Here is a 25,452-nt window from a genome sequence, read left to right as displayed (position 1 = left end):
TAAGATTCAGGAATCAGTGACAGAAATCTAGGCAGGAAGAAAGGTAATGAAAGGGGCCACTGGCAGCCAGTCACGTCCCAGGCACCATTTAGAATATAGAGTGTGTCAGCTTCCTCTGGTACAAATGGCAGGCTCCATTCCAAGAAACATCTTTTCTCCCATGTTAGAGAGACCTCTTTGAGACATATGACTACAAACATATTAATAGCCATTGACACAAATAGTATGGTTGATGATCAGTAACCCCTATATCCTCATACAAATGGTTTGATCGCTGACTAGTAATACCCTTTTGGTGTAAATAGCAGTTTCTTCCCTTACCCAAGAAGAGCACGAAATTTGCAATACAAGAAAATTCTGTTTTGAATGAGTTCCAGAACAGTCAGGACTACACAGGGAAACCCTGTCTTGAAAAACCAAAAAAAAAAAAAAAAAAGAAAGAAAAAAAAAGAAAAAAGAAAATTCTGTTTTATAACTACAAGAACACCAGACCAAAGCCAAAGCACAAAATGAATATAACTAAAGATATGTCAAAAAAAAAAAACTACTTCCTTAAAGAGATGTGTACATAAATGCCCCCAAAGGCCCATCTTCCATGCAGTATCTTTCAGACCCACTTTTCAATATACTTTAATTTATTATAAAATACTAATTCAAATTAAGTACATATAATTAGTCTTTTTGTTACCAGGCATCTGTGTAAAAAAGTTTGTGGTAGCCAGGTGGTGATGGCACACACCTTTAATCCCAGCACTCAGGAGACAGAGGCAGGTGGATGTCTCAGTTTCAAGTCAGCCTGGCCTACACAGAGAGCTCCAAAACAGCTAGGGCTAATAGAGAAACCATGTCTCAGAGGGAGGGAGGGTGGGAGGGAGGGAGGAAGATGAGGGGAAGAAAGAGGTTTTGAAGTCCACTTTCAACTGCACCATCCTTTAGATGGCAATCATGAATGATGCCAATTTTCAACAGTTCTTCCAGGAGAGTCTTGGTGGCTGGGTTTTAACCACTGAGAGCAACAGGAGCAGGACCATTGAAACTTCTACTGTGCCTTTTCTTGCTGGACATAGTGGCATCCTTTAATCTTAGTACTTGGGAGGTGAAGGCAGGTGGATCTATGTGTATAAGGCCAGCCTAGTCTCCCTAATGAGTTCCCAGACAGCCAAAGCTACATAGAGAGACCCTGTCTTAAAACAACAAAAATGAATGAATGAATCAATTAATGAGTAAAAATTTTTTGGTGATGATGAATAATCTACATGACTGTTTACTTGTAGCTGTTAACAGTATAGTTATAAATTACATGACTTTCAGATTAACCAGGATGAAGAGAAGAAGATGAGATTTAGAACACATTGATGTAAAATATTTTATATAACTTCATAAATAAAATTTAGAAAGAATAAATGCATAAAATAAAAAACTGGTTGTTTGCCATTTTAGACACATACAGAGGATATGGTAATTTATAACTATATTTAAAAACATTCAATCTTTCAAATTATCTATAAATTCAAATGTCTGAGATGGAAACCTGTCTAGAATCATATTAAAAATTAATCTAGATCATGTTTGAATACTCCACCTTGATATTGTATGTCTCACCAAGCTAATTTTTAGTGTAAGTAATGGGAATTATGAATGCCTTATACAAACCCTGATGAAGAAGCTAGTATGTCAAATTAACCAGAAATGAAAGCTCATTGCAAAATAAAACCTAAACTGTAGCCCTCTTAACTGATACAGTTAACAGCAATTCTGTTAACAGGATGGCTTCCAGAAAATACACTCAACTCAAGTATTTAATTATTCTTCCCACTGAGTGATCTCAGCTAATCTGTAAACTCTGTGGTCAGCATACAGCACAAACCTTTTTTCCACATACATACATACATACATACATACATACATACATACATACATACACTTATTTTTACCTTATTGAGAGAGAGGGCATGTGCATGACACAGTGCAAGTGTGGTAGTCAGCAGACAACTTGTAGGGGTACATCCTCTCTACCATGTGAGTTCTGGAGATCAAACTCAGGTTATCAGGTTTGGTAGCAAACACCTTCACCTGCTGAGCCATTTATCAAGCCCCAACCCCAACTCCCCAGGCACAGAGGTTCAACAAGCTCTTTTAGACTATACAGAAAAGGAAACAGGAGATCCAGAGCTTTTCATATGTATCCTAGTGCTACAGGAAACATAGTAGCTACATACATAGTCCTACTGTGGCTCTATCCAGTCAAGCTAGCAATAAGTAAATTAAAAATTCATTTAGTTTGAGTTAGACTTGATTGAAGATAAATGTGGGAGAGCCCAGCTCACTGTGGGTGGTGCGCCCCTGGGCTGGTAGTCCTCGGTGCTATAAGGAAGCAGGAAGAGCAAGCCATGAGGAGCAAGTCAGTAAGCAGCATTCATCCATGTCCTCTATGTTAATTCCTGCCTCCAGGTTCCTGCTCTTTTGAGTTTCTGTCCTGAATTTCCTGGATGATGGACTGTGATATGGAAGTGTGAAAGAAATCCTTTCTTCCCCAAGTTGTTTATGGTCATGGTGTTTCATTACAGCAATAGAAACCCTAAGAAATTTGGTATCCACACTGTGGTATATGGATGATACATTCCCCCAGTTGTCTTGGGCATCTGGATGTTTGGTCCTCAGTTGGTGGCTTGTTTGAGGAGGTTTAGGAGCTGTGATCTTGCTGGAGGAAGTATGTCACTGGGATAGTTTTGAGAACATAAAGACTTAGGCCATTTGAGTTTGTACTCTCTGCTTCCTGTCTGGAGTTTGAGGTGCTGCTCCAGCCAACTGTCTGCTGCTGCCTCCACTCTGCCATCACCTACTCTTATTCCTCTGGAATCACAAGTCAAATCTATCTTTTCTTCTATAAGTTACCTTGATCATAGTGTTTATCACAGCAACAGAAAAGTAATTAAGTCATTATTTTACTACTCTGTAATTCAAAAGAAGCAAAGTAAAATCTACACAAATACAGCTACATTTCATTTATTCCTAAAGCATAGCTTGATGTGGTTTTTTTTTTTTTTTTTTTCAAGACAGGGTTTCTCTGTGTAGCCCTGGCTGTCCTGGAACTCACACTGTAGACCAGGCTGGCCTCGAACTCAGAAATCCGCCTGTCTCTGCCTCCCAAGTGCTGGGATTAAAGGCGTGCGCCACCACTGCCCGGCCACTGATGTGGTTTTAAAAAATGTCCCCAGATGGTACCACAAATCTGAGAGGTGGTGGAAAGAGATTGGGCCTAGCTGGAGGAAGCACATCAGAGCCTTTCAACACTCGACCTGATCCTTGGGGCCTTATGTTCTGCTTCCAATCTGCCATGATAGAGCTTCCTTCTCCACACAGTCCTGCCATCGTGGTGTTCAGCCTTGCCTCAGACTCAAAGTAATAGAGCCAGTAAGCCTTCTGAAATCATGAACCGTTTCTCTCAAGTACTTGGTCACCATGATGAAGACTAATACATTAGCATAATTATTTTACATTCTACCTAAGATGATGATTATCTACTTAGAAAGGGCTGATGTTAAGTCCCACACTGTGCTGAGTAGCGTCTCACAATTTCTTACTAACTCTTTCTATATTGAAATGTATTTTCAATCTTGACCTACTCTTCTGACAAATTTATTTTATTTTTATTACTCTTACTTCTCCCAAACAATGTTTTTTCTCACATTTCTTACATATGTTTTTCCATAAGTTTTATAGATAGATAGATAGATAAATAGATAGATAGATAGTGTGTGTGTGAGTGTGTGTGTGTGTGTGTGTGTGTGTGTGTGTGTGTATGTGGTGTTACATTCAAGTGAATATGCAAGTATGGACACAGAGGTCAATGGAAGGCTTCTGGTGTCGTCCTCTATCATTCTCAACTTGAACTTCTTGCTTCCCACTTTACCCTGTCACTGATTTAGTTACCTTCTAGTACTCCTTCCTTTTGTGTATTCACCTGCATGTGTGAAAGTGGGTATGTATGTGTGCATGTGTGTGTGTATGTAAGCATGTAGGTATGTATTTATGCATGTGGGTATGTATGTGTGCATGTGTATGTGTGCACGTGGGTGTGTATGTGAGCATGTGTGTGTACAACAGCAAGGGATGATGTCAAATGTCTTCCCCAGTCATTCACCTTATTCTTTTGAGAGAGGGTCTTCTCAATGAACCTGGAGCTCACTGACAGAGCTAGACTGGATGGCAGCAAGCCTTAGGAATTATCCTATTTCCCAACACTGAGATTACAGGTATGTTCCACCATGTTAGGCTTCTTTCTTTTCCTTCCTTCCTTCTTTCTTTTCTTCCTCATGAGTACTGGAGGCCACATTAGGTCGTGGTGGCTTGCACAGCAAACATTTTACTTACTGAGTCATTTTCCCATCCCCAAGTAATTCTTCTTAACTGCCCACATATGATCTATTCTCCCCCTTTATCTATTAACAAATTTTTGTTCAGGCTACACTATGCTAAGACCTAGGAAATAAATAATGATTAAGCTAATCATGGTTTAATCCAGTAACTGATATAAGACCCACTGCCCAGGAGCTGGTCAGTGGATTGATGGAAGATGCTAGGATTCTTTTCACCACAGTAAGAAACTAGTAAGAAGTCTTGCTTGACTCTCAGCCAGTTTCTTTTCCCTTAGGAAGTTTCCCAGTTGAACTTGGAGTTCAACTACTAACGCCAGGTTATATAGGAGAAAATATGTGTATGTATTTATAAAAACCCTCAGCCAGGGCTACATAGCCACACTCTCTCTCAAAGATATAAAAACAACAACAACAACAAAAATACAGAATAACAACAAAAAAAGAAGTAAATCACAAATATGTCCTAAGTTCAAAGAACAATGTCCTTATCTCAAACCATCCCAGTGTATCTACAATTATCTACTTATGTAAAAACCACAAAGTAAATACTTCCTTAATTCTCAATTCTTTCTCCACAGAAAACTGAGACAGTATACATTCTGACAGCAATAAAAGAGAGAGAGAGAGAGACCCACAAACAATCAGCAAGCTGATATTTTATATAGACATTCACTAAAACTGGGCTTTCAAAGGCTATTATGTCATCTCAAACCTGAAGTACAGTCACCTAATCCTGCTTTAATTTTTGTTCAGCATTACAAAATATGCTAAGTTCCTGAACTGATATACAACTTACCTTTCCACACGCTCTGCAATGATGCCTCCTTTTGGTGAATGTAAACCGAGCTTCACACTTCATGCAGTTTGGAGCTTGGGAATCTGGTACCCATACTGGTGCCACCTCACCCAGGGTGGTAAATGGCTTTCTTGAAGAAATTCCAAATTGACCAGCTCTGAGATCATTATCTGGACTATCTGGAGCTAACGAAAGGCATGGTCTACTGGAGATCTCAGCCTCATAACTTTCTAAATGCTCCCCATTTGTATCAGTCACAGAGATGTTTCCCAGAGTTGCACTGCATGCACTGACTGCTGAGTTTTCTCCTAGTTTTGCTTTCCCAAGAACATCATTTTTGTTTTTACTATTATTTCCATTGTTTTCAGGAAGGTCATTTTGTAAATGGTCTGATAATGGCTTTGGGATCTGAAGTTTAAGATTAGAAGGTTGCTTGGGTCTTGCACCACCAAAAGGAACACTAATAGATTGCAGGTTTGCTATCTTGGGGGAAGACTGCCCGAGTACTGATGGGATTTGACTACAGAAATTATGTAAATAATTTTTCTTCATTACATTTCCAGTGCTGTTTAAAAGCGGTCCACTCCCTTCTGCATTCTCATTTCCTCTCTGTTCATAAATATTTGAGTAGCATTCTGACTTGCTCTCTTCTATTTCTTTCTCTTCTGTTACTGAATCTTCTTTGGAGGGTAAAGTCTTTGGAACAAAAGATACAACTGGGCTCTGCATTCCATAGGAATCACAACTATTAGATAAAGAATTTGCTGCTGGTGCATCATTAACAGTGGAGAAATCACATCCTTCACTTTCATTCAAGCAAGTTCCTTTGAAATCTAGATCTGAATCTGTCAGTCCAACACACTCTCCTCTGCTATTAGTGTCCGCAGGTTGGCTAATCTGTAAAACCTTTTGATTTTCTTCATTTACTTGGCTATCATTCATCTCATTTAGCTTTGTTAATTTCCAATTAGTCATCTGAGAGTCATTACCATCATCTTCATCAGCTCTAGTTTCACTAGACACAAGGTAGTCTGAAGATTGTTCGAAATTGTCCCTTCCAGATAAAGCAGGAGCATCTGGCTTGAGATTCAAAGATAAACCAGATGGCAGGGAGTCTTCAGCTGCCCTGCCCTCTACTGGCTCTGTTTTTGTTGAGAGCTCCTCACTTGGGTGGGAAAAGGAGTCTGAGTTCCCTAGATCTGTCCTAGAAGAGCTGTCTGCACCAGAAAGGTCCTCATCTGGCATATAATCCTCTTGCTTTTTAATGGCAGGCCCTCCATCCATTCCCTGGGATGAATTAATTGCTAAGCTTGTAACTGTAGATGTGGAGGGATCTCTACCTACATTTTCATCATCCTTCAATTGTGAAGGGGAAGAGATACTGGTTGCATTGTTAGATGAAGCAGCACAGAGATGATTAAGAGAATCCCTCTCTGGTTTTGGTTTATTCAAAACATCCATTTGTTTCTCTGAGTTTATATCTTTTTCCGTGGACCCATTCATACTAAAACTAAATTGATCAGTTTGTCTAGTTTCATTATCCAGTGAACAGCTAAAAGAATCCATGAGGGATTGACTATTATAATTATTACAATCCTGCAAATCACTTTGCAATGTCCTTTTATCACAGTTATGCATGACAGCTACAACCAGAACGTTCTTCTCATCTGGCAGACAAGTGAGGCTTCCACATTTCTCCTCTCCCACTTCAACGGCACTAAATTGATCATCCTGATTATAGTTTCTCTTAATTAGCTGGTCTTCTGCCACAGCATTTTCATCAATCCACATGGCGTCAATCTCTGGATTTAGACTACAGTCCTGTCCATTAGCACAGGGATCTTTTCCGTCCCTTGTAAGGGGAGCTGAGCCAGCCAGAGAGAAGACTTTCAGCTGTGGTCCGGTCTCATTAGAAACTGTAGGTTCATTCACATTGGCTAATGCAGGGTTACAAGACAATGGATGAGAAGAAGGATCTAAAATCTTATTCCACTTTGTATCCAATAAAGTAGAAGAAACTGTTTCATCTGAAGAAAAAAAAAGCAATTACAGTAAGTTTGCTGGTAAGAGTAAAAAGCTACTTAGGGCTATCTGACAAATATTTCCAACTATGCTTTGGAGAAAATGTTCCCAGAGTATGACAGTATCTAATCTTTAGCTAGACATAAGAAAAATACATTTAAGACAATGTCCTATAATTATCTGTCAACAAATGGTAATGTCTCAGAACATTTCAAATAACAAAGTTAGGCAGTGGTGTGTACACCTTTAATCTTAGGGCTCAGGAGCCAGAGGCAGGGGGATCTCTGTGAATTCCAGGACAGCCAGGGCTACACAGAGAAATCCTGTCTTAAAAAACAAACAACAAATGAATTTTATGTCAATTTAATTTTGTTATTAGATTGAGATAAATAATAACACAATTAAATTGACCTATATACTCAATATTGGGGAAGCAACTTTGGATGATCTGTGTATAAGACAAGGCACAGACAATGAACAGTAGTGGAGTCTAGTAACTGAGTGAGAAATTTTCTATGTAGACTAAATGCTCTCTAATGTACATGACTGGGATGGGGGTTACATGGATAGCTCCATTTGTTGAACTATACAGTAAACCTTGTAGTCTTGTGAGCCTGAAGTAAGAAGACAACTGAGTCAATGATTTCAAGCCATCTTGGAAGCAGAGCGAGACCCTGTCTCAAAACAGAACAAAGACAAAAACAAAAAAAAACCACTAACCTTGTAGAATAAAATTTAGGTATTTTAAAGAATGTAAAGTTTACCTGAAAAAGCTTTTTAAAAAATGGATCTAGAGATTTTAGCTCAGTTGTAACAGTGTCTAGCATTCACTAAGCCCTCAGTATGACATCCTGTGCTGCATAAACTGAGTATGTTGGCAAATACCTACAATCCTATTCTAGGGAGGTGAAGGCAGGAAGTAGAAAGCTGGAAGATCAGAAGTTCAAGGTCATCTTTGGCTATATCCTGAGTTTGAAGCTAGCCTGTGCAATACAGAAGACCTTTCTAAAAAAAAAAAAAGTCTGGGGAAATGGCTCTGTGGACAAAGGAATAACTGTGTAAGCATGAAGACCTAAATTTAGATGTAGCACTTATATGAAAGACTAAAAAGAAACAAGTTTGTGTGTGGTGGCATACAATTGTAACCCCAGTGCTGTGGACAGTACATACAAGCAGATCCCACGTGATAAAAGGAAGTGATAAAATATTGACCTCTGGCCTCTACAAGCATCCACACAGGCAAGAATATCTATGTTCATAAGCTTTCATGAACACTCGCTTTCACGCACTCACTCATACTCTCTCTGTCTCTCTGTCTCTCTGTCTCTGTCTCTCTCTCTCTCTCTCTCTCTCTCTCACACACACACACACACACACACACACAGATGCAATATACGGGTGTGTACACCAAAAACCTCCAAAATGTTAAAAATGAAATAGAGGTGCAGACAAAAGTATAAATTAAACAAAAAAGGGCAGTGTACTGATTACTGCTGATGGTGAGTTATAGTGCATTGACTGTTTTGTTTTATTTGTTTTGTGTGAGACAGGGTCTCTCTATATAGCCCTGGTTATCCTAGAACTCACTATGTAGACCTGGTTGCCCTCAAACTCTCAGAGATCCACCTGCCTCTGCCTCTCAAGTGCCTCTCAAGTGCTGGGATTAAAGGCGTGCGCCACCACTGTCCGGTGTTAAAAGTTTGATATAGCATATGAAATTCTGCATGTAATAATGTCACTAATTAAGCTCATATTTATATCCTTACATAAGGACATTTGGGAAAATAGTATTTATTAAATCAATTTCTAGTGTATCAATAAACATAATTTCATCCATCATTTGTTTCTTTTGTAACAAATCATAATTATGATAAGCTAAACTATTCTCAAGTTTTAGTGCTATTTTGTACATCTAAGTAAGTTAAATAAATAAAAACAAATACACATAGTGCCTTGTCTTCTTTCTCCCTTCAGTAAACAATAACCATGGTGCTGAAATTAGACAGTTATAATTGTTAACACTAATCTTCAATGCACCTATGGACCTTATTAAGGGTTTTACTATACTCTAATGTAACAGGTTATTTACCTTCTCTTTCACCCACTGAATGATTTCTGAAGGCAGAAACTATTTCATTCCTTCAGTTGAAGGTCTACATTGCGTAGTGCCTAGTATGTAGTAGGTAATAAATGTACAAAAGCAAATATAAATAAAAGCATGTGGTTTGTGTAGCATTAAGATTAATACTTTATGCTCCTACAAAGTATATAATTTAGTTGGGAAACTAAGATACAATATACATGAATAGCTAATTAGTGATGTATTAAAAATGATTATTTTTGTAAGAATACAAAATAAATTCTAGGATGGGATAAGTGAGCCTCAGTTCACTAAAAGGAGGAACTAGATTAGGTTGCAAGCATTTCATCAAAAGTAAAGAATTTGCAAATAGAGAAACCAGAAAAAGCACAACATCAAATATAAGACTTAGGAGAACAGCAAATAATCAGTTTGGGACAAGAAAATAACCAGCCTATAGAACAATGAAACAAAGTAACACAAGGCAGATAGTGAAAGCCACAGAACTTCAGATTGTTTAAATAAGCTTAGAGATAGGGATATAACTTGGTTGATAGAGTGCTTATGTAGCATTCATGAGGCCTGGGTTTGATCCCAAATACCACACAAAATCAAGCCTCATGGGGCACACTATCAATAGGCACTATAAAGGCAGAGACTGAAGGATCAAAAATTTAAAGTAATCCTTGGCTACAGGACAAGTTCAAGGTAAACATAGACTATAAGAGAGCCTGTCTTTAAAAAAAATCAGGTGGTAGTGGTGGTGGAGCATACTTTTAATCCTAGCACTCTCCGGAGGCAGAGGCAGTCATATCTCTGAGTTCAAAGCCACTCAGGTCTACAGAGTGAGTTCCAGGGCAGTAATCTTGAAAAATACACATAAAGGAGGTATCCCAAAAGAAATATATTTCTTACAAGAATGTTTAATAATATTATTGAAATAGGAATGGTTGGGTTTTATCTACTACCTAGACATGTTAGTTACCTAGTGTAGTACAAGTGTGTGTGTGTGTGTGTGTGTGTGTGTGTGTGTTTCATTCTGTTGACAAGTCTATTGTATAGCTTATACTGGTCTCACATTCACTATCCAGCCAAGATTGGCTTTGAACTCCTGATCACCTGCCTCCTTCAACTAACCAAGTGCTGGAATTATAGGCATGCATCGTACCTGGTTTTGTTTTTTTTGTTTTGTTTTGTTTTGTTTTGGGGGGGAGATTGTAAAACAGATTTTATCTATGTAGCCCTAGCTGACCTGTAACTCACTATATGAATTAGGCCAATCTTGAATTTGTCATGATCCTCTTGCCTCTGGCTCCCAAGTACTAGGATTATAGGCCTGGACGTTTGCCATATATTTTTCCTTTAAATTAGGAAATAAAGGAACAAGAAATGAGGAATTACCTTCATGAAATTGTTTTAAACATTAAGTTTAAAATATTTAAGTATCTGGTACATAATGCTAAGAGATGTTATTTCCTCCTTTAAATATATTACATATTATTGTCATTACATCATCAGATTTTTTTTTTTAAGATTTATTTTATTTTATGTATGGGTGTTTTTGCCTGCATGTATCTCTGTGTATGTATCACTTGCATACCTAGTGCATGTGGAGGCCAGAGGAAGGCATCAGATTCACTGGGATTGGTGTTACAGACAGTTGTGAACCACTACAGGGGTACTGGGAATTGAACCCGGGTCCTCTGTAAGAGCAGCCAGTGCTCTTAACTGCTCAGCCATCTTTCCAAACCCTTAATTTTTTTTTTTTTAAAGAACTTCATACTCTAATTCTCACAGTCTCCATATCATAAACCCAAGTAAATTTCCCAATGTAACTCCTCACCTTCATTTTGTTCAAATTCATCTAATACCTTGTCCAGGTTGTAAGCTTCTGCTTGGAAGTAATTCTCCATCAGTGAGGAAACACTGCTGAAGAGACTTATTTAAACCTAAAAAGTTAAAAAAAATTGAGATACAATTTGAATTATTAAAATGTAATTTACAGATCTTAGCTATACAAGGAAGAACAACAAATCTATTTGGACAATGATAAACAATATTAAAATCTTCAAGTCTAGAAACCTATAAGCTAACAATTACCACAATGCAGTCAGCCTCTGTATCTGTAAATTCTGTGTCTACAGATTAAACCAATGATAGATGGAAAACATTCAGAAAAAAATTGGGCATGTTGCAAATATGCATCTTTCTAGTCACTTATCCCTAAGCAGAATAAATAGCTATTTCTTTAGCACTTCATCTTAGTAGTCTAGCAATGATTTACAGAATGCAGGACGGCATGAACAAGTTATATAAATACTCCATGGACTCTGAAGCTCACAATGGTACTAGGGCCACTTCTCCATGAATACTGAAGGACAAATGTAGAACTATAATAAACACAGAAGTCAGACTTGTTTAATAACTTATAGTTCAAAAGATAAATTACAAGTGTTGGGAAGGGATCATTTTCATTAGGATAGAGTTCATTTCTCCAAGAAAGTGAAGTATTCATAGCTTCTGTTAAATAAATAAAAAATGATAAGAAAGTTCAAGTACAGGTAAAGGATATCAGTTTTAATTTTAAAGATGACTGACAATTGTTTAAAATCTTTCCTTTTTAAATATAATTATTAAAATTCCCATACGGCTGACCAAAAACCATATATACAGGATATCCTAAATTGTTGAATTTAACAGAGTGCAGAGTAACACCATAGTAGGAGTTTTTAAAATGCTACTGATCATTCCTTCATTATTCATTATTGAAGTTTTAGATTTTTCAGAGTGTCGAATCTCACACAGGAGCCTAGGCTGGTCCATACTCTTGAGGGCTAGGATTACTGTTATAAGACACACCAGGCTTACTGACTATTCCTTTTCTGATAGATCAAATTTAGATTTACTGGTGAAAAGTGAGGAAATGCTCCCAAGACAGGGAGGTGTTCCAAGGGAAGAATACCCTTGACCATCCCTTAAAACTAACTTATCTTTTGGTATGTGTCCATGTGTTTGTGTATATGTGTATATACAGCTTCATGTGAGTGTGCATGCATATGCAACAGGTTCAAGTGGTGGCCAAAGGGCAACACAGGGTGTCTTCTTCAATAATTTCTCCATTCTGTGCATGCATGCGTGCGTGTGTGTGTGTGTGTGTATGTGTGTGTGTGTGAAAGAAAGAAAGAGAAAGAGAGAGAGAGAGAGAGAGAGAGAGAGAGAGAGAGAGAGAGAGGTATATGCATATGTGTGTGAGAGTGTAGGTGTGCAAATGTCGTGACATACATACCAGAGAAGACAACCTTGGGCATTAGTCTTTGATTGCAACCTTGTTTGAGGCAGGGTCTCTGTTGTTTTCTGCTTTGTACACAAAGCTAGCTGGCGTCAGAGTGTCCAAGGAGTTTCTTGCCTGTATCATTCCTCTAACAGTATGAGCACTAGGATTGTATATGTTTACCAGCACACCTGGCTTTATGTGGGTTTTGGGTATCTGAACTCAGATACTAGTTTTACACAGCAAGCACTTTACCCACAGAGCTATCTCCTCAGCACGATAAAGAAGTAGTAGTACCTGGTGATTTATCAGTTGTGATGAGTTGTTATTAAAATTGTTTGCTATTAATTTTTCTACTTAACATTGTCTACTATTGGCTAAATTATAAGGGTTTTTATGTTTGGGTTAATAATTAAAGCTTGACTATACTGTCTCACACACAATAGATGTACAATAAACATCAATCTGTTAGTCTGACTGTTTACTAATCCTTTTATCCCCTGCCTTCCCTACGGAGCCTTATCCCTGCTGTCTTTAGGAACTGTTTGAGGTCTTAAGCCTTGAGAAACTGGTTTCATTTTCAAGGGAACACCTTTGGTTTCCTGAAGACTTGAGGGAGAGGTAGACTTCTTCCTACATAAGTTAGGATTTATGTCAGGATTCTTTGCTAGCCTTCTTATTAAAAATGTCCACTTTATGCAAATTAGGAGCTCACTAAATTCACAGGTGTATTTCGTAGAGGAATATAATTACTTTGGATTTTTTTTTATGAGATAAGAGTTTCTCTGTGTATCCCTGACTGACCTGGTGACCTGGAATTCACTTTGTAGACTAGGATGACCTGGAACTCAAAGATCTGCCTGCCTCTACCTTCCAAGTGCTGGGATTAAAGGCATGTAACACCACTGCCTGGCCTGGATTTTTTTTTTTTTAAGGAGTTTTTACCTCTAGAATGTCTCTACTGATGAGAATTTCAGCCTTGAGGTCCCACCAATAGCACTGATTTGATTGGTGCTTCCCTTCTGTGCCACAGTGAACATGTATAAACTTATGCATCATATATTACTAGACATCTACCAGGCACTACTACTGTCCCAGTCACTAGATTACAGTGACAAATAAGATTATGCCTTGGACCTAAGAAGCCCAAGGTCTCATGGGAAAAAGAATGAGTTAATTTAAAACTTAAAATACCATGGCTAGTAGAAACTGATATATGACTAAGAAAGAGTTAGATGCCTTTGGGCTGAGGCAGACACATAGCTGGCCTGCTCCTGTGGAGATACCCAATCCTGAGCCATCCTAGAGGAGCCACTGCACTCAGAGCAGCAGGTAAGAACCCCGTCCCACTCCCTATGCCCCAGAGTTACAACTGAGAGCCAGGGGTGCTCAGGACCCATCAGCCATACACCCTGCTCCTCCGGAATTCCACTTCCCTTCCCCCCAAGCCTGGTCCTTTTGGCTGAGGCAGACACATAGCTGGCCTGCTCCTGTGGAGATATTGAATCCTGAGCCATCCTAGAGGAGTCACTGCACTCAGAGCAGCCCGTAAGAACTCCATCTCACTCCCTAAGCCCCAGAGATACATCTGGGAGCCAGGGACATTCAGGACACACCAGCTACCCAAACCCCGCCCATCCGGAATTCTACTTCCCTTCTGCCCCTGCCTGGTCCTTTGGGCTGGGGCAGACACATAATTGGTCTGCTCCTGTGAAGATGTTGAATCCTGAGCCATCCTAGAGGAACCACTACACGCAGAGCAACAGACACCTAGCTGGTGTGCTCTCGTGGAAACACCATATCCTGAGCCATCTTAGAGGAGCCACTGCACTCAGAGCAGCAGGATTTCCAGATCCCAGAGGCGGCCTGAGTCCCAGAAGTTCTTCCACCCAGGAGCTTAGGATCTCAAGACCACAGAGACATCTGGACTCTGAAGAGTTCTGACACAACCAAGATAACTGGAAAGACAGATTCCAGTCAGACACAGTGAGTGCAGGTAACACTAGAGTTAACCAGATGGCGAAAGGCAAGCGCAAGAACATAAGCAACAGAAACCAAAGTTACTTGACATCATCAGAACCCAGTTCTCCCACTATAGCAAGCCCTGGACACCCCATCACACCGGAAAAGCAGGATTCAGAATTAAAATCACTTCTCATGATGATGATAGAGGATTTTAAGAAGGACATAAGTAACTCCCTTAAAGAAATAGAGGAGAGCACAAGTAAACAGGTAGATGCCCTTAAAAAGGAAACACAAAAATCTCTTAAAGAACTGCAAGAAAACACAAAGAAGGAATTAAACAAAACCATCCAGGATCTAAAAATGGAAATAGAAACAATACAGAAATCTCAAAAGGAGACAACCATGGAGATAGAAAACCTAGGAAAGAGATCAGGAGTCATAGATGCAAGCAAGTATCACCAACCGAATACAAGAGATAGAAGAGAGAATCTCATGTGCAGAAGATACCATGGAAAACATTGACACAGCTGTCAAAGAAAATGCAAAATGCAAAAAACTACTAACCCAAAACATCCAGGAAATCCAGGACACAATGAGAAGACCAAACCTAAGGATAATAGGTATAGATGAGAGTGAAGATTCCCAACTTAAAGGGCCAGTAAATATCTTCAACAAAATTATTGAGGAAAACTTTGCTAACCTAAAGAACGAGATGCCCATACATACAAGAAGCCTACAGAACACCAAATAGACTAGACCAGAAAAGAAATACCTCCCATCATATAATAATCAAAACATCAAATGCACAAAACAAAGAAAAATTACTAAAAGCAGTAAAGGAAAAAGGTCAAGTAACATATAAAGGCAGACCTATAAGAATTACACCAGACTTCTCACCAGAGAATATAAAAGCCAGAAGAGCCTGGACTGACATCATACAGACCCTAAGAGGACACAAATGCCAGCCCAGACTACTATACCCAGGAAAACTCTCAATCACTATAGATGGTGAAACCAAGATATTCCATGACAAAACCAAATTGGCATAATATCTTCACACAAACCCAGCACTCCACAGGATAATTGATGGAAAACGCCAACACAAGGAGGGAAACTACAACCTAGAAAAAGCAAGGAAGTAATCTTCCAACAACCCAAAAGAAGATAGCTACACAAACATAATTCTACCTCTAATAACAAAAATAACAGGAAGCCACAATCATTTTTCCTTAATATCTCTTAACATCAATGGACTCAATTTTCCAATAAAAAGATGCAGACTATCAGACTGGATACACAAACAAGACCCAGAATTTTGCTGCATACAAGAAACGCACCTCAGTGACAAAGACAGACACTACCTCAGAATAAAAGAATGGAAAACAATTTTCCAAGTAAATGGTCCCAAGAAACAAGCTGGAGTAGCCATTCCAATATCAAATAAAATTGACGTTCAACCAAAAGTAATCAAAAAAGATAAGGAAGGACACTTCATACTCATCAAAGGAAAAATCTACCAAGATGAACTCTCAACTCTGAACCTCTATGCTCCAAATGCAAGGGCACCTACATACATAAAAGAAACTTTACTAAAGCTCAAAACACACATTACATCTCACACAATAATAGTGGGGGATTTCAACACCCCACTCTCAGCAATGGACAGATCATGGAAACAGAAACTAAACTGAGACACATTGAAATTAGCAGAAGTTATGAACCAAATGTATTTAACAGATATCTATAGAACATTTCATCCTAAAACAAAAGAATATACCTTTTTCTCAGCACCTCATGGTACCTTCTCGAAAATAGACCATATAATTGGTCACAAAACAGGCCTCTACAGATACAAAAAGATTGAAATAATCCCTTGTACCCTATCAGATCACCATAGACTAAGGCTGATCTTTAGTAATGACAAAACCAATGGAAAACCCACATGCACATGGAAACTGAATAACTCTCTACTCAATGATGACTTGGTCAAGGAAGAAATAAAGAAAGAAATTAAAGACTTTTTAGAATTTAATGAAAATGAGGACACATCATACCAAAACTTGTGGGACTCCATGAAGGCAGTGCTAAGAGGAAAATTCATAGCTCTAAGTGCCTACAAAAAGAAACTGGAGAGAGTATACACTAACAACTTGACAGCACACCTAAAAGCTCTAGAACAAAAAGAAGTAAATATACCCAAGAGGAGTAGAAGGCAGGAAATAATCAAACTCAGGGCCGAAATCAACCAAATAGAAACAGAAAGAACTATACAAAATATCAACAAAACCAACTTTCTAGACAGATACCAGGTACCAAAGTTAAATCAGGAGCAAATAAACCATCTAAACAGTCCCATAACCCCTAAGGAAATAGCAACAGTCATTAAAAGTCTCCCCACCAAAAAAAGCCCAGGTCCAGGTGGTTTTAGTGCAGAATTCTATCAGACCTTCAAGGAAGACCTAATACCAATTCTCTTCAAACTATTCCACAAAATAGAAACAGAAAGAACACTACCCAATTCGTTCTATGAAGCTACAATTACACTCATACCCAAACCTCACAAAGATCCAACAAAGAAAGAGAACTTCAGACCAATCTCCCGTATGAACATCGATGCAAAAATACTCAAAAAAATTCTAGCAAACCGAATCCAAGCACACATGAAAACAATCATCAATCATGATCAAGTAGGTTTTATCTCAGGAATTCGGGGATGGTTCAATATTTGGAAATCCATCAATGTAATCCACTATATAAACAAACTCAGCCCAGCGGTGGTGGCACACGCCTTTAATCCCAACACTTGGGAGGCAAAGGCAGGAGGATTTCTGAGTTCGAGGCCAACCTGGTCTACAGAGTGAGTTCCAGGACAGCCAGGGCTATACAGAGAAACCTGTCTCGAAAAACCAAAAAGAAAAAAGAAAAAAAAAAAGAAAAAAAGAAAAGAAAAAAAGAAAAAAACCACATGATCATGTCACTAGATGCTGAGAAAGCATTTGACAAAATTCAACATCCCTTCATGATAAAAGTCTTGGAAAGGTCAGGAATTAAGGGCCCATACCTAAACATAGTAAAAGCAATATACAGCAAACCAGTAGCCAACATCAAACTAAATGGAGAGAAACTTGAAGCAATCCCACTAAGATCAGGGACTAGACAAGGCTGCCCACTCTCTCCCTACCTATTCAATACAGTACTGGAAGCCCTAGCCAGAGCAATTAGAAAACAAAAAGAAATCAAAGGGATACAAATAGGAAAGGAAGAAGTGAAAATATCACTATTTGCAGATGATATGATAGTATACTTAAGTGACCCCAAAACTTCCACCAGAGAACTCCTAAACCTGATAAACAACTTCAGCAAAGTGGCTGGTTATAAAATCAACTCAAAAAAAAAAAAAATCAACTCAAACAAATCAGTAGCCTTCCTCTACATGAAAGATAGACTGAAAAAGAAATTAGGGAAATGACACCCTTCACAATAGTCACAAATAATATAAAATACCTTGGTGTGAATCTAACCAAGCAAGTGAAAGACCTGTATGACAAGAACTTCAAGTCTCTGAAGAAAGAAATCGAAGATCTCAGAAGACAGAAAAATCTCCCGTGCTCATGGATTGGCAGGATTAATATAATAAAAATGGCCATCTTGCCAAAACCAATCTACAGATTCAATGCAATCCCCATTAAAATCCCAACTCAATTCTTCCCAGAGTTAGAAAAGGAAATCCTCAAATTCATTTGGAATAACAAAAAATCCAGGATAGCGAAAACTATTCTCAACAATAAAAGAACTTCTGGAGGAATCACCATCCCTGACCTCAAGCTGTACTACAGAGCAATAGTGATAAAAACTGCATGGTATTGGTACAGAGACAGGCAGGATGATCAATGGAATAGAACTGAAGACCCAGAAATGAACCCACACACCTATGGTCACTTTATCTTTGGCAAAGGAGCTAAAACTGTCCAGTGGAAAAAGGACAGCATTTTCAACAAATGGTGCTGGTTCAACTGGAGGACAACATGTAGAAGAATGCAAATCGATCCATTCTTATCTCCTTGTACAAAGCTCAAGTCTAAGTGGATAAAGGACCTCCACATAAAACCAGATACACTGAAACTAATAGAAGAGAAGGTGGGGAAGAACCTCGAATACTTGGGCACAGGGGAAAAGTTCTTGAACAGAACACCAATGGCTTATGCTCTAAGATCAAGAATTGACAAATGGGACTTCATAAAATTGCAAAGCTTCTGTAAGGCAAAGGACACTGTCAATAGGACAAAACAGCAACCAACAAATTGGGAAAAGATCTTTACCAATCCTACATCTGATAGAGGGCTAATACCCAATATATACAAAGAACTCAAGAAATTAAGACTCCAGACAACCAAATAACCCTTTTAAAAAATGGGGTATAGAGCTTAAAAAAGAATTCTCAACTGAGGAAATTCGAATGGCCCTGAAGCACCTAGAGAAATGTTCAGCATCCTTAGTCATCAGGGAAATGCAAATCAGAACAACCCTGAGATTCCATCTCACACCAGTCAGAATGGCTAAGATTAAAAACTCAGGTGATAGCAGATGCTGGCAAGGGTGTGAAGAAAGAGGAACACTCCTCCATTGTTGGTGGGACTGCAAGATGGTGCAACCACTTTGGAAATCAGTCTGGTGGTTCCTCAGAAAATTGGACATAGCATTACCTGAGGATCCAGCTATACCACTACTGAGCATATACCCAGAAGATGCTTCAACATATAACAAGGACATATGCTCAACTATGTTCATAGCAGCCTTATTTATAATAGCCAGAAGCTGGAAAGAACCCAGATGTCCTTCAACTGAGGAATGGATACAAAAAATGTGGTACATTTACGCAATGGAGTATTACTCAGCTATTAAAAACAATGAATTCGAGAAATTCTTAGGTAAATGGATGGAACTAGAAAATATCATCCTGAGTGAAGTAAGCCAATCACAAAAAAACAAACATGGTATTCACTCACTGACTATTAGATATTAGCCCAGAACCTTGAAATACCCAAGATTCAACTCACAGACCACATGAAGCTCATGAAGAAGGAAGACCAAGTGTGGGTGCTTCGGTCCTTCTTAGAAGGAGTAACAAAATACTCAAGGGAGCAAATATGGAGACAAAGTGTGGAACAGAAACTGAAGGAGGAGCCGTCTGGAAACCATTCCACCTGGGTATCCATCCCATGTGCAGTCACCAAAGGTAGATGCTGATGTGGAAGTCAGGAAGTGCATGCTGACAAGAGCCTGATATAGCTGTCTCCTTAGAGGTCTGCCAGAGCCTGACATATTCAGAGGCAGATGCTCACAGCTAACCATTGAACTGATCATGGGGTTCCCAATGGAGGAGTCAGAGTGAAGACTGTAGGAGCTGAAAAGGGTTTGCGGCCCCATGAGGAGCAACAATACCAACCAACCAGAGCTCCCAGGGTCTAAACCACTAGCCTGGGAACACTTAGGGAGGAATCCATGGCTCCAGCTGTATATGTAAGGGAGGATGGCCCTGTCGGACATAGGTAGGAGAAGAGATCCTTGGTCTCATGAAGGCTGGATGCCCCAGTGGGTGAGAATTTGAAGGTGGGGAGGTGGGAATGGGGGGGTAGGTAGGGGCACATGCACAGAGAAGCAAGAGGAGGGGTGATGGGATAAGGGGTTCCTGGGTTGGGGGGATGGGGTAAGGGGATAACATATGAAATGTAAATTAAACATCCAATAAAAAAAAAAGAGTTAGATGTATCACTATTCTTTTCTAACACCATTGCTTAAAGCCATACTCTTTTTCATGCTAAAATTAGCTTTCTATGATCAAGATTAACAGTAAGTTGATTATAAAAGGGAGAAGCCAGAACTAGTAGAGAAATTAGTGTCATGCTATACTTTAATAGTTACTTCAAAAACAGACAAAAAACAGAGCTGGCAAGTTTGCACAGCAGCTAAGAGTGCATACTGCTCTCACAGAGGACTCTAATTCAGTTCCTAGCACCCATGTCAGGTGGCTAACAATTGCCTGTTCCATGGGATCCAACACATTGTTCTGGATTAAACCTGTCATTTCAGTGTTTAGGAAAAAGAGGCAGGAGGATCACAAATTGAAAGTGATCTTGAACCACAGAGTGAACTCCAGACTATATGAGCTATTGAGATTTTGCCTCAAATTAATTAATTACTGTCTTGCTCTGAATTAAAGTAAAATCATTTTGAAAAGTTGTACCGTTAGTTTAACAAAAGAAGCTGGTAACAAGGCAGTGTATGTCCATCAATCTGTATTCACAGATGTAATCCATTTCTCAAGCTTAGTGTAAAAGAGAAATAAAACAATGGCTTCTGTACCTGTCCCCTTAAGCAGCCTTCTCTGTGCTTGCTCATGATGCCTGCTGTACCACTAGTCAGTACTGCTGATCCAGAATGTCTTCTTTGATCCTACAGAAAAACCAGAACGCTTATTACATTTGCTAAAACAATAAGCTCTAATTTTCATAGTATAAACCTGCTAAAGCCAGACAAATAAAAGTAACAAGTCTCAACAATAAATTATAATTACATCTTCAGATTCAAAGACCTGCTCATCGTGGAAGGCAGCCACACATACATTTATTGAAGAATTAAAAACTTTTCTGCATGTTAATTGCAGGAGATAAGATATAATAAAACAACAGTGGGCAATTTCTTTTCAATGACTGTAACTGTTGATTCATAAAGATACCATTTACTTTCTGTAACAACAGGTCCTTCTGAAATCCAGAGTTAAGAAGAAAACTGCTACCTCACAAGAATGTCCTCAAATATTATTCTCATCCTCTGTGTGTATCTCTGGCTGTCCTGGGACTTACTATGTAAATCACGCTGCCTTGAACACACAAGAGATCTACCTGTTCTGTGCTAAGATTAGAGGCATGTGCCACAGAAAATTATTAAATTGAGTTTAAAAGTTTCCTGCTGAAATTTTTATTGCCAAACAACAGTTTTCTCTCCAAAAGGAGTGTGTCTGTATCCCAGACATCCCTTACTGCCTAAAAACAGTGGATCCATTAATATAGTATATTGAATATTACTGTTAATAGTATGTCAAAGGCAAAACTTCCTAAAATGCAACCTTTCTCTGAAAAACATATGACAATATCCATAAAGTTAGAATAGTCCAACTTGCATGAGTCAATAAGTTCTTAGAGATGATAATTTTTAATTTTTTTCCCCTGAGACAGGGTTTCTCTGTATAGCCCTGGCTGTCCTGGAACTCACTCTGAAGACCAGGCTGGCCTCGAACTCAGAAATCCGCCTGCCTCTACCTCCCAAGTGCTGAGATTAAAGGCGTGCACCACCACCGCCCAGCTAATTTTTAATTTTTTAAAGCTTTATTCTACTTTCAATTATATATGCATGAGTGTACGTGCACAGGAGAGCTAGCAGCACTGAGGCCAGGAAGACGGTGGATCCCCTGGCACTGGACGTACAGGTGGGTGAACGTGAGTCCTCTGTGGAAGGCAGCAAGTACTCTTAACTGCTCAACTATCTCTCTAGCCCTGTGAATATTCTTAGGAGGCTAATTTAGCACTGTACAGGACTGACCGCTGTAACTAATAAAAATAAAGACTATGAACATTATAATGTATTTTCAAAATAGGTAAAATTCTTGGAGATTATCTAGCAAACATACCTAAAAATTACATTATCCAATATGAAAATCATGTGCTTAGAAAGAAAAAAGTCCAAAAATGCAAGTTCTGGAGATCAATAAAAAGTGAAGAACACTGGCCCCGGGTTTTGCTATCTTTGAGAAGCTGAGGTTAGTGATGTAACTCAGTGGCACACGTTTGCCTAGCACTCATAAGCCCAAGGTTAGATTACTGCAGCACAAACACTGAGAAGCTTGTACATGCTCTTATACACTCTAAAGGAGAGGAGCTATTAACACTCTTAATTAATACATATTTTTTTCAGAGAAAGGAAGTTGTATTTGAGGAAGTTTTGCCTTTGACATACTATTAACAGATTTATATCTGCCAAGTAAAGAACTAAATAAAACACCATGAATGGCCAGGCGGTGGTGGTGCACGCCTTTAATCCCAGCACTTGGGAGGCAGAGGCAGGCGGATTTCTGAGTTTGAAAGTTCGAGGCTAGCCTGGTCTACAGAGTGAGTTCCAGGACAGCCAGGGCTACACAGAGAATCCCTGTCTCAAAAAAACCAACAACAACAAAAAAAAACAAAAAAAAAAAAAAAAAACAAAAAAAGCAAAAAAAAAAAGAAAAACAAAACAAAAAAACCACCATGAATGAAGTAAACTAGTCAAAATGAGAAAAATGCAAAAGCTAGCTAGCTAATTAAAGATCTTAAATAAATTTAATTCTACATTAATGGTCAGAGCCTATGTGCATATCTATGGTTATTTAACACAAGAGGCAGTATAGTTACATAATGGTTAATTTCTTGTTTGCAACAGCTACTTGACAAGGAAATGGGATGCCTGTACTACTTCTGGGTGTTTCTAGGGGTGTTCTTTTTTTGTTTTCTTTTTTTTTTTTTTTTTGGTTTTTTCGAGACAGGGTTTCTCTGTGTAGCCCTGGCTGTCCTGGAACTCACTCTGTAGACCAGGCTAGCCTCGAACTCTCGAACTCAGAGATCCGCCTGCCTCTGTCTCCCAAGTGCTGGGATTAAAGGCGTGTGTCACTGCCGCCTGGCCCTAGGGGTGTTCTAGAATGAGTTAACATTTGCATTGGTGAGTTAAGTAAAGCCGACTGCCCTCTCACATAAGTAGGTATCTTCCAAGCCACTAAGGACCTAGAGGAGGAGGACAGAAGGATTCTCTGTATGTGTCTAACTTGCCTTGCTGTCTTCTCCTGCTTTAAACTGAGACTTTCATAATTATCATCCAGCCCCAGAACTATATTACTACCAGCTTTCCTGGGCTTTCAGATTGCAGACATCAGACTCTGGGGTTTCTAAGTTTCTAGAATCATAGGATCGATTCCTTATTTATATATACATACATTTTTTTTTAAATTGACTGGCCTCAAATTCACCATATGGCCCAGGGTAGTCTTGAATTCAGACATTTATCACTTAATGATGGAAATACATTAAAGAAGTGTGTTTTCTTAGGTGATTTCTTGAGTGTTCTTAGGTGTGTGAACATCATAGAGTTCTTAAATTAGTATAGCTTGGCTGACTCAACTTTACTTGGTTAAACTATTTCAACTCATCTGAGTCAATCCTTATTTTCCATTATCTGTGGTACAAGAGTCAAATTACACTTACATTATGTGTTTCTTGTCTAATAACAACACTTACAAATGAATTTACATTGTTCACATGCCTCTCTCTCCCACTCCCACTGGAAGACGAACTGATTAAGAACGAGCCCTGTACTGGGTGTGGTGGCACATATCTTTAATCCTAGCAATTGGAAGGCAGAAGCAGGCAGATCTTTATGAGTTTCAGGCTAGTCTGGTCTTCCAGTCCAGCCAGAACTACATAGTGAGATCATGTCTCAAAACACAAACAAAAAAAGAGCAAGACCCATGATGTCTTCATGCTTTGTAACCCAAGGATGACACAGTGCTTAGCAAATGCTATATGAATAACCAAATCAAGTAAAATTAAAGACAGTATGTTCAATAATCAAATTCAAGGTAAATATTTTGTCTGTCTTAAAAGATTAATACTTCTGAGAGCATGTACATTGGAGTGGAAAAAAGAAATACAAGAACAAACAAGTTAAATATATGTAAACTGGTGAGCCTCCTGACACCCCCCAAGCATAGCTGCAGTCATTTTGTTCCATGCACGCCAGCTACTTCATATTGTTGCTGTAATATGCCTGTCAGTATTGACGCAGAAGAATAACTTGACTCAGAGCAGGATCATGTTGACCTCATACCCTGTTATGTTCTGTATGTTCTGAAGTTTGCTAGTCTTAAGAAATTCTACAACCATAAGCTTCACTTAGGACCCATCAAATTAAAGATCAATATGAATTGTCATGTCTAAATTAGCTTGAGTCAGGGCCGACCACACAGCAGAGCTTCCAGCATCTGTGTATGAGCTCACTGTGTGTGTGTGTGTGTGTGTGTGTGTGTGTGTGTATGTGTGTGTTTCCTTTATAAGCTGGCCCTGAGAAGTGTTTGGAGTCTCAGCTCCCAGATCCCAAGTCTAGAGCTAGTGATCTTGGGTTCAATAAACCAGCCCTGTTTAACTGAGATTGGTGTCTGAGTGGTTTGTGTGGCAATTTCTGAACCTCAACAAAAAACTAACATAAAATAAAAATTGAAAACATCAAAAATAAACATTTATTTATTTATTTATTTATTTATTTATTTATTTATTTAGAGGTCATCGGACAACTTGTGGGAGCTGGTTTTCTCCTTTATGATAAAGGCCCGAGGGATTGAACTCAAGTCATCGGGCTCATCAGAACATGCCTTTACCACCAAGCACACCCATACAGGTGTCCACACGTTATGCACCCCTCCACACACACATACACTCAGGAATACTCAGCTGTAGAAGAAAGATCTCCCATTTGCAACAACATGGCAGAGCCTGGATGACAGCGTGATAAGTGGGATAAACTAGGCACGGAAGATAAATTCCACACGGCCTCACATGTAGAATCTAAAACCACTAAACTCAGAACAGAGCGTACATACATGGCTACAAGACATGGAGAGTTTGGGGGCGGGGGTGCTGGCAAGAGGCAGCTCGAATGGCATTTTAGTTTTCAGGCATTAGTTATATAAAGCTCTAGTCCAGTGGTGTTAGCTGCATCAGAAATTCAGCATCACCTGCTTGATATTAGATCACCTCACACCTGTGGCAAGCGCCTGTAAAGGAAGGCACGTTATTTTTTTACCATGGCCATCATTCCCAGTGTACACATAATCACTGCACTGCATAAAACTCGAATATGT

At 39.0% G+C, this 25,452-nt stretch overlaps 1 protein-coding gene across 1 annotated transcript in view; it reads right to left on the bottom strand.

Annotated features, from left to right (window-relative positions):
- Zfyve9 (zinc finger FYVE-type containing 9) overlaps positions 1 to 25,452 on the bottom strand; it is a 138,485-nt gene that overhangs the window by 62,016 nt on the left and 51,017 nt on the right. Inside the window, exons 2-4 of the mRNA XM_028784666.1 lie at positions 20,877 to 20,966; positions 11,121 to 11,226; positions 5,176 to 7,202 (exon numbers count right to left, since the gene is read on the bottom strand). Of these exons, the coding sequence (XP_028640499.1) occupies positions 5,176 to 7,202; positions 11,121 to 11,190 (2,097 nt within the window). The 5' untranslated portion in view covers positions 11,191 to 11,226; positions 20,877 to 20,966. The remainder of the gene's footprint in view (positions 1 to 5,175; positions 7,203 to 11,120; positions 11,227 to 20,876; positions 20,967 to 25,452) is intronic.

Source organism: Grammomys surdaster, unplaced genomic scaffold (genome assembly GCF_004785775.1).
Source record: "Grammomys surdaster isolate TR1022 unplaced genomic scaffold, NIH_TR_1.0 100, whole genome shotgun sequence".
NCBI classification, from domain to species: Eukaryota; Metazoa; Chordata; class Mammalia; order Rodentia; family Muridae; genus Grammomys; species Grammomys surdaster.
Note: the sequence above shows the minus strand (reverse complement) of the source record. Positions and strands in the feature narration are given on the sequence as shown.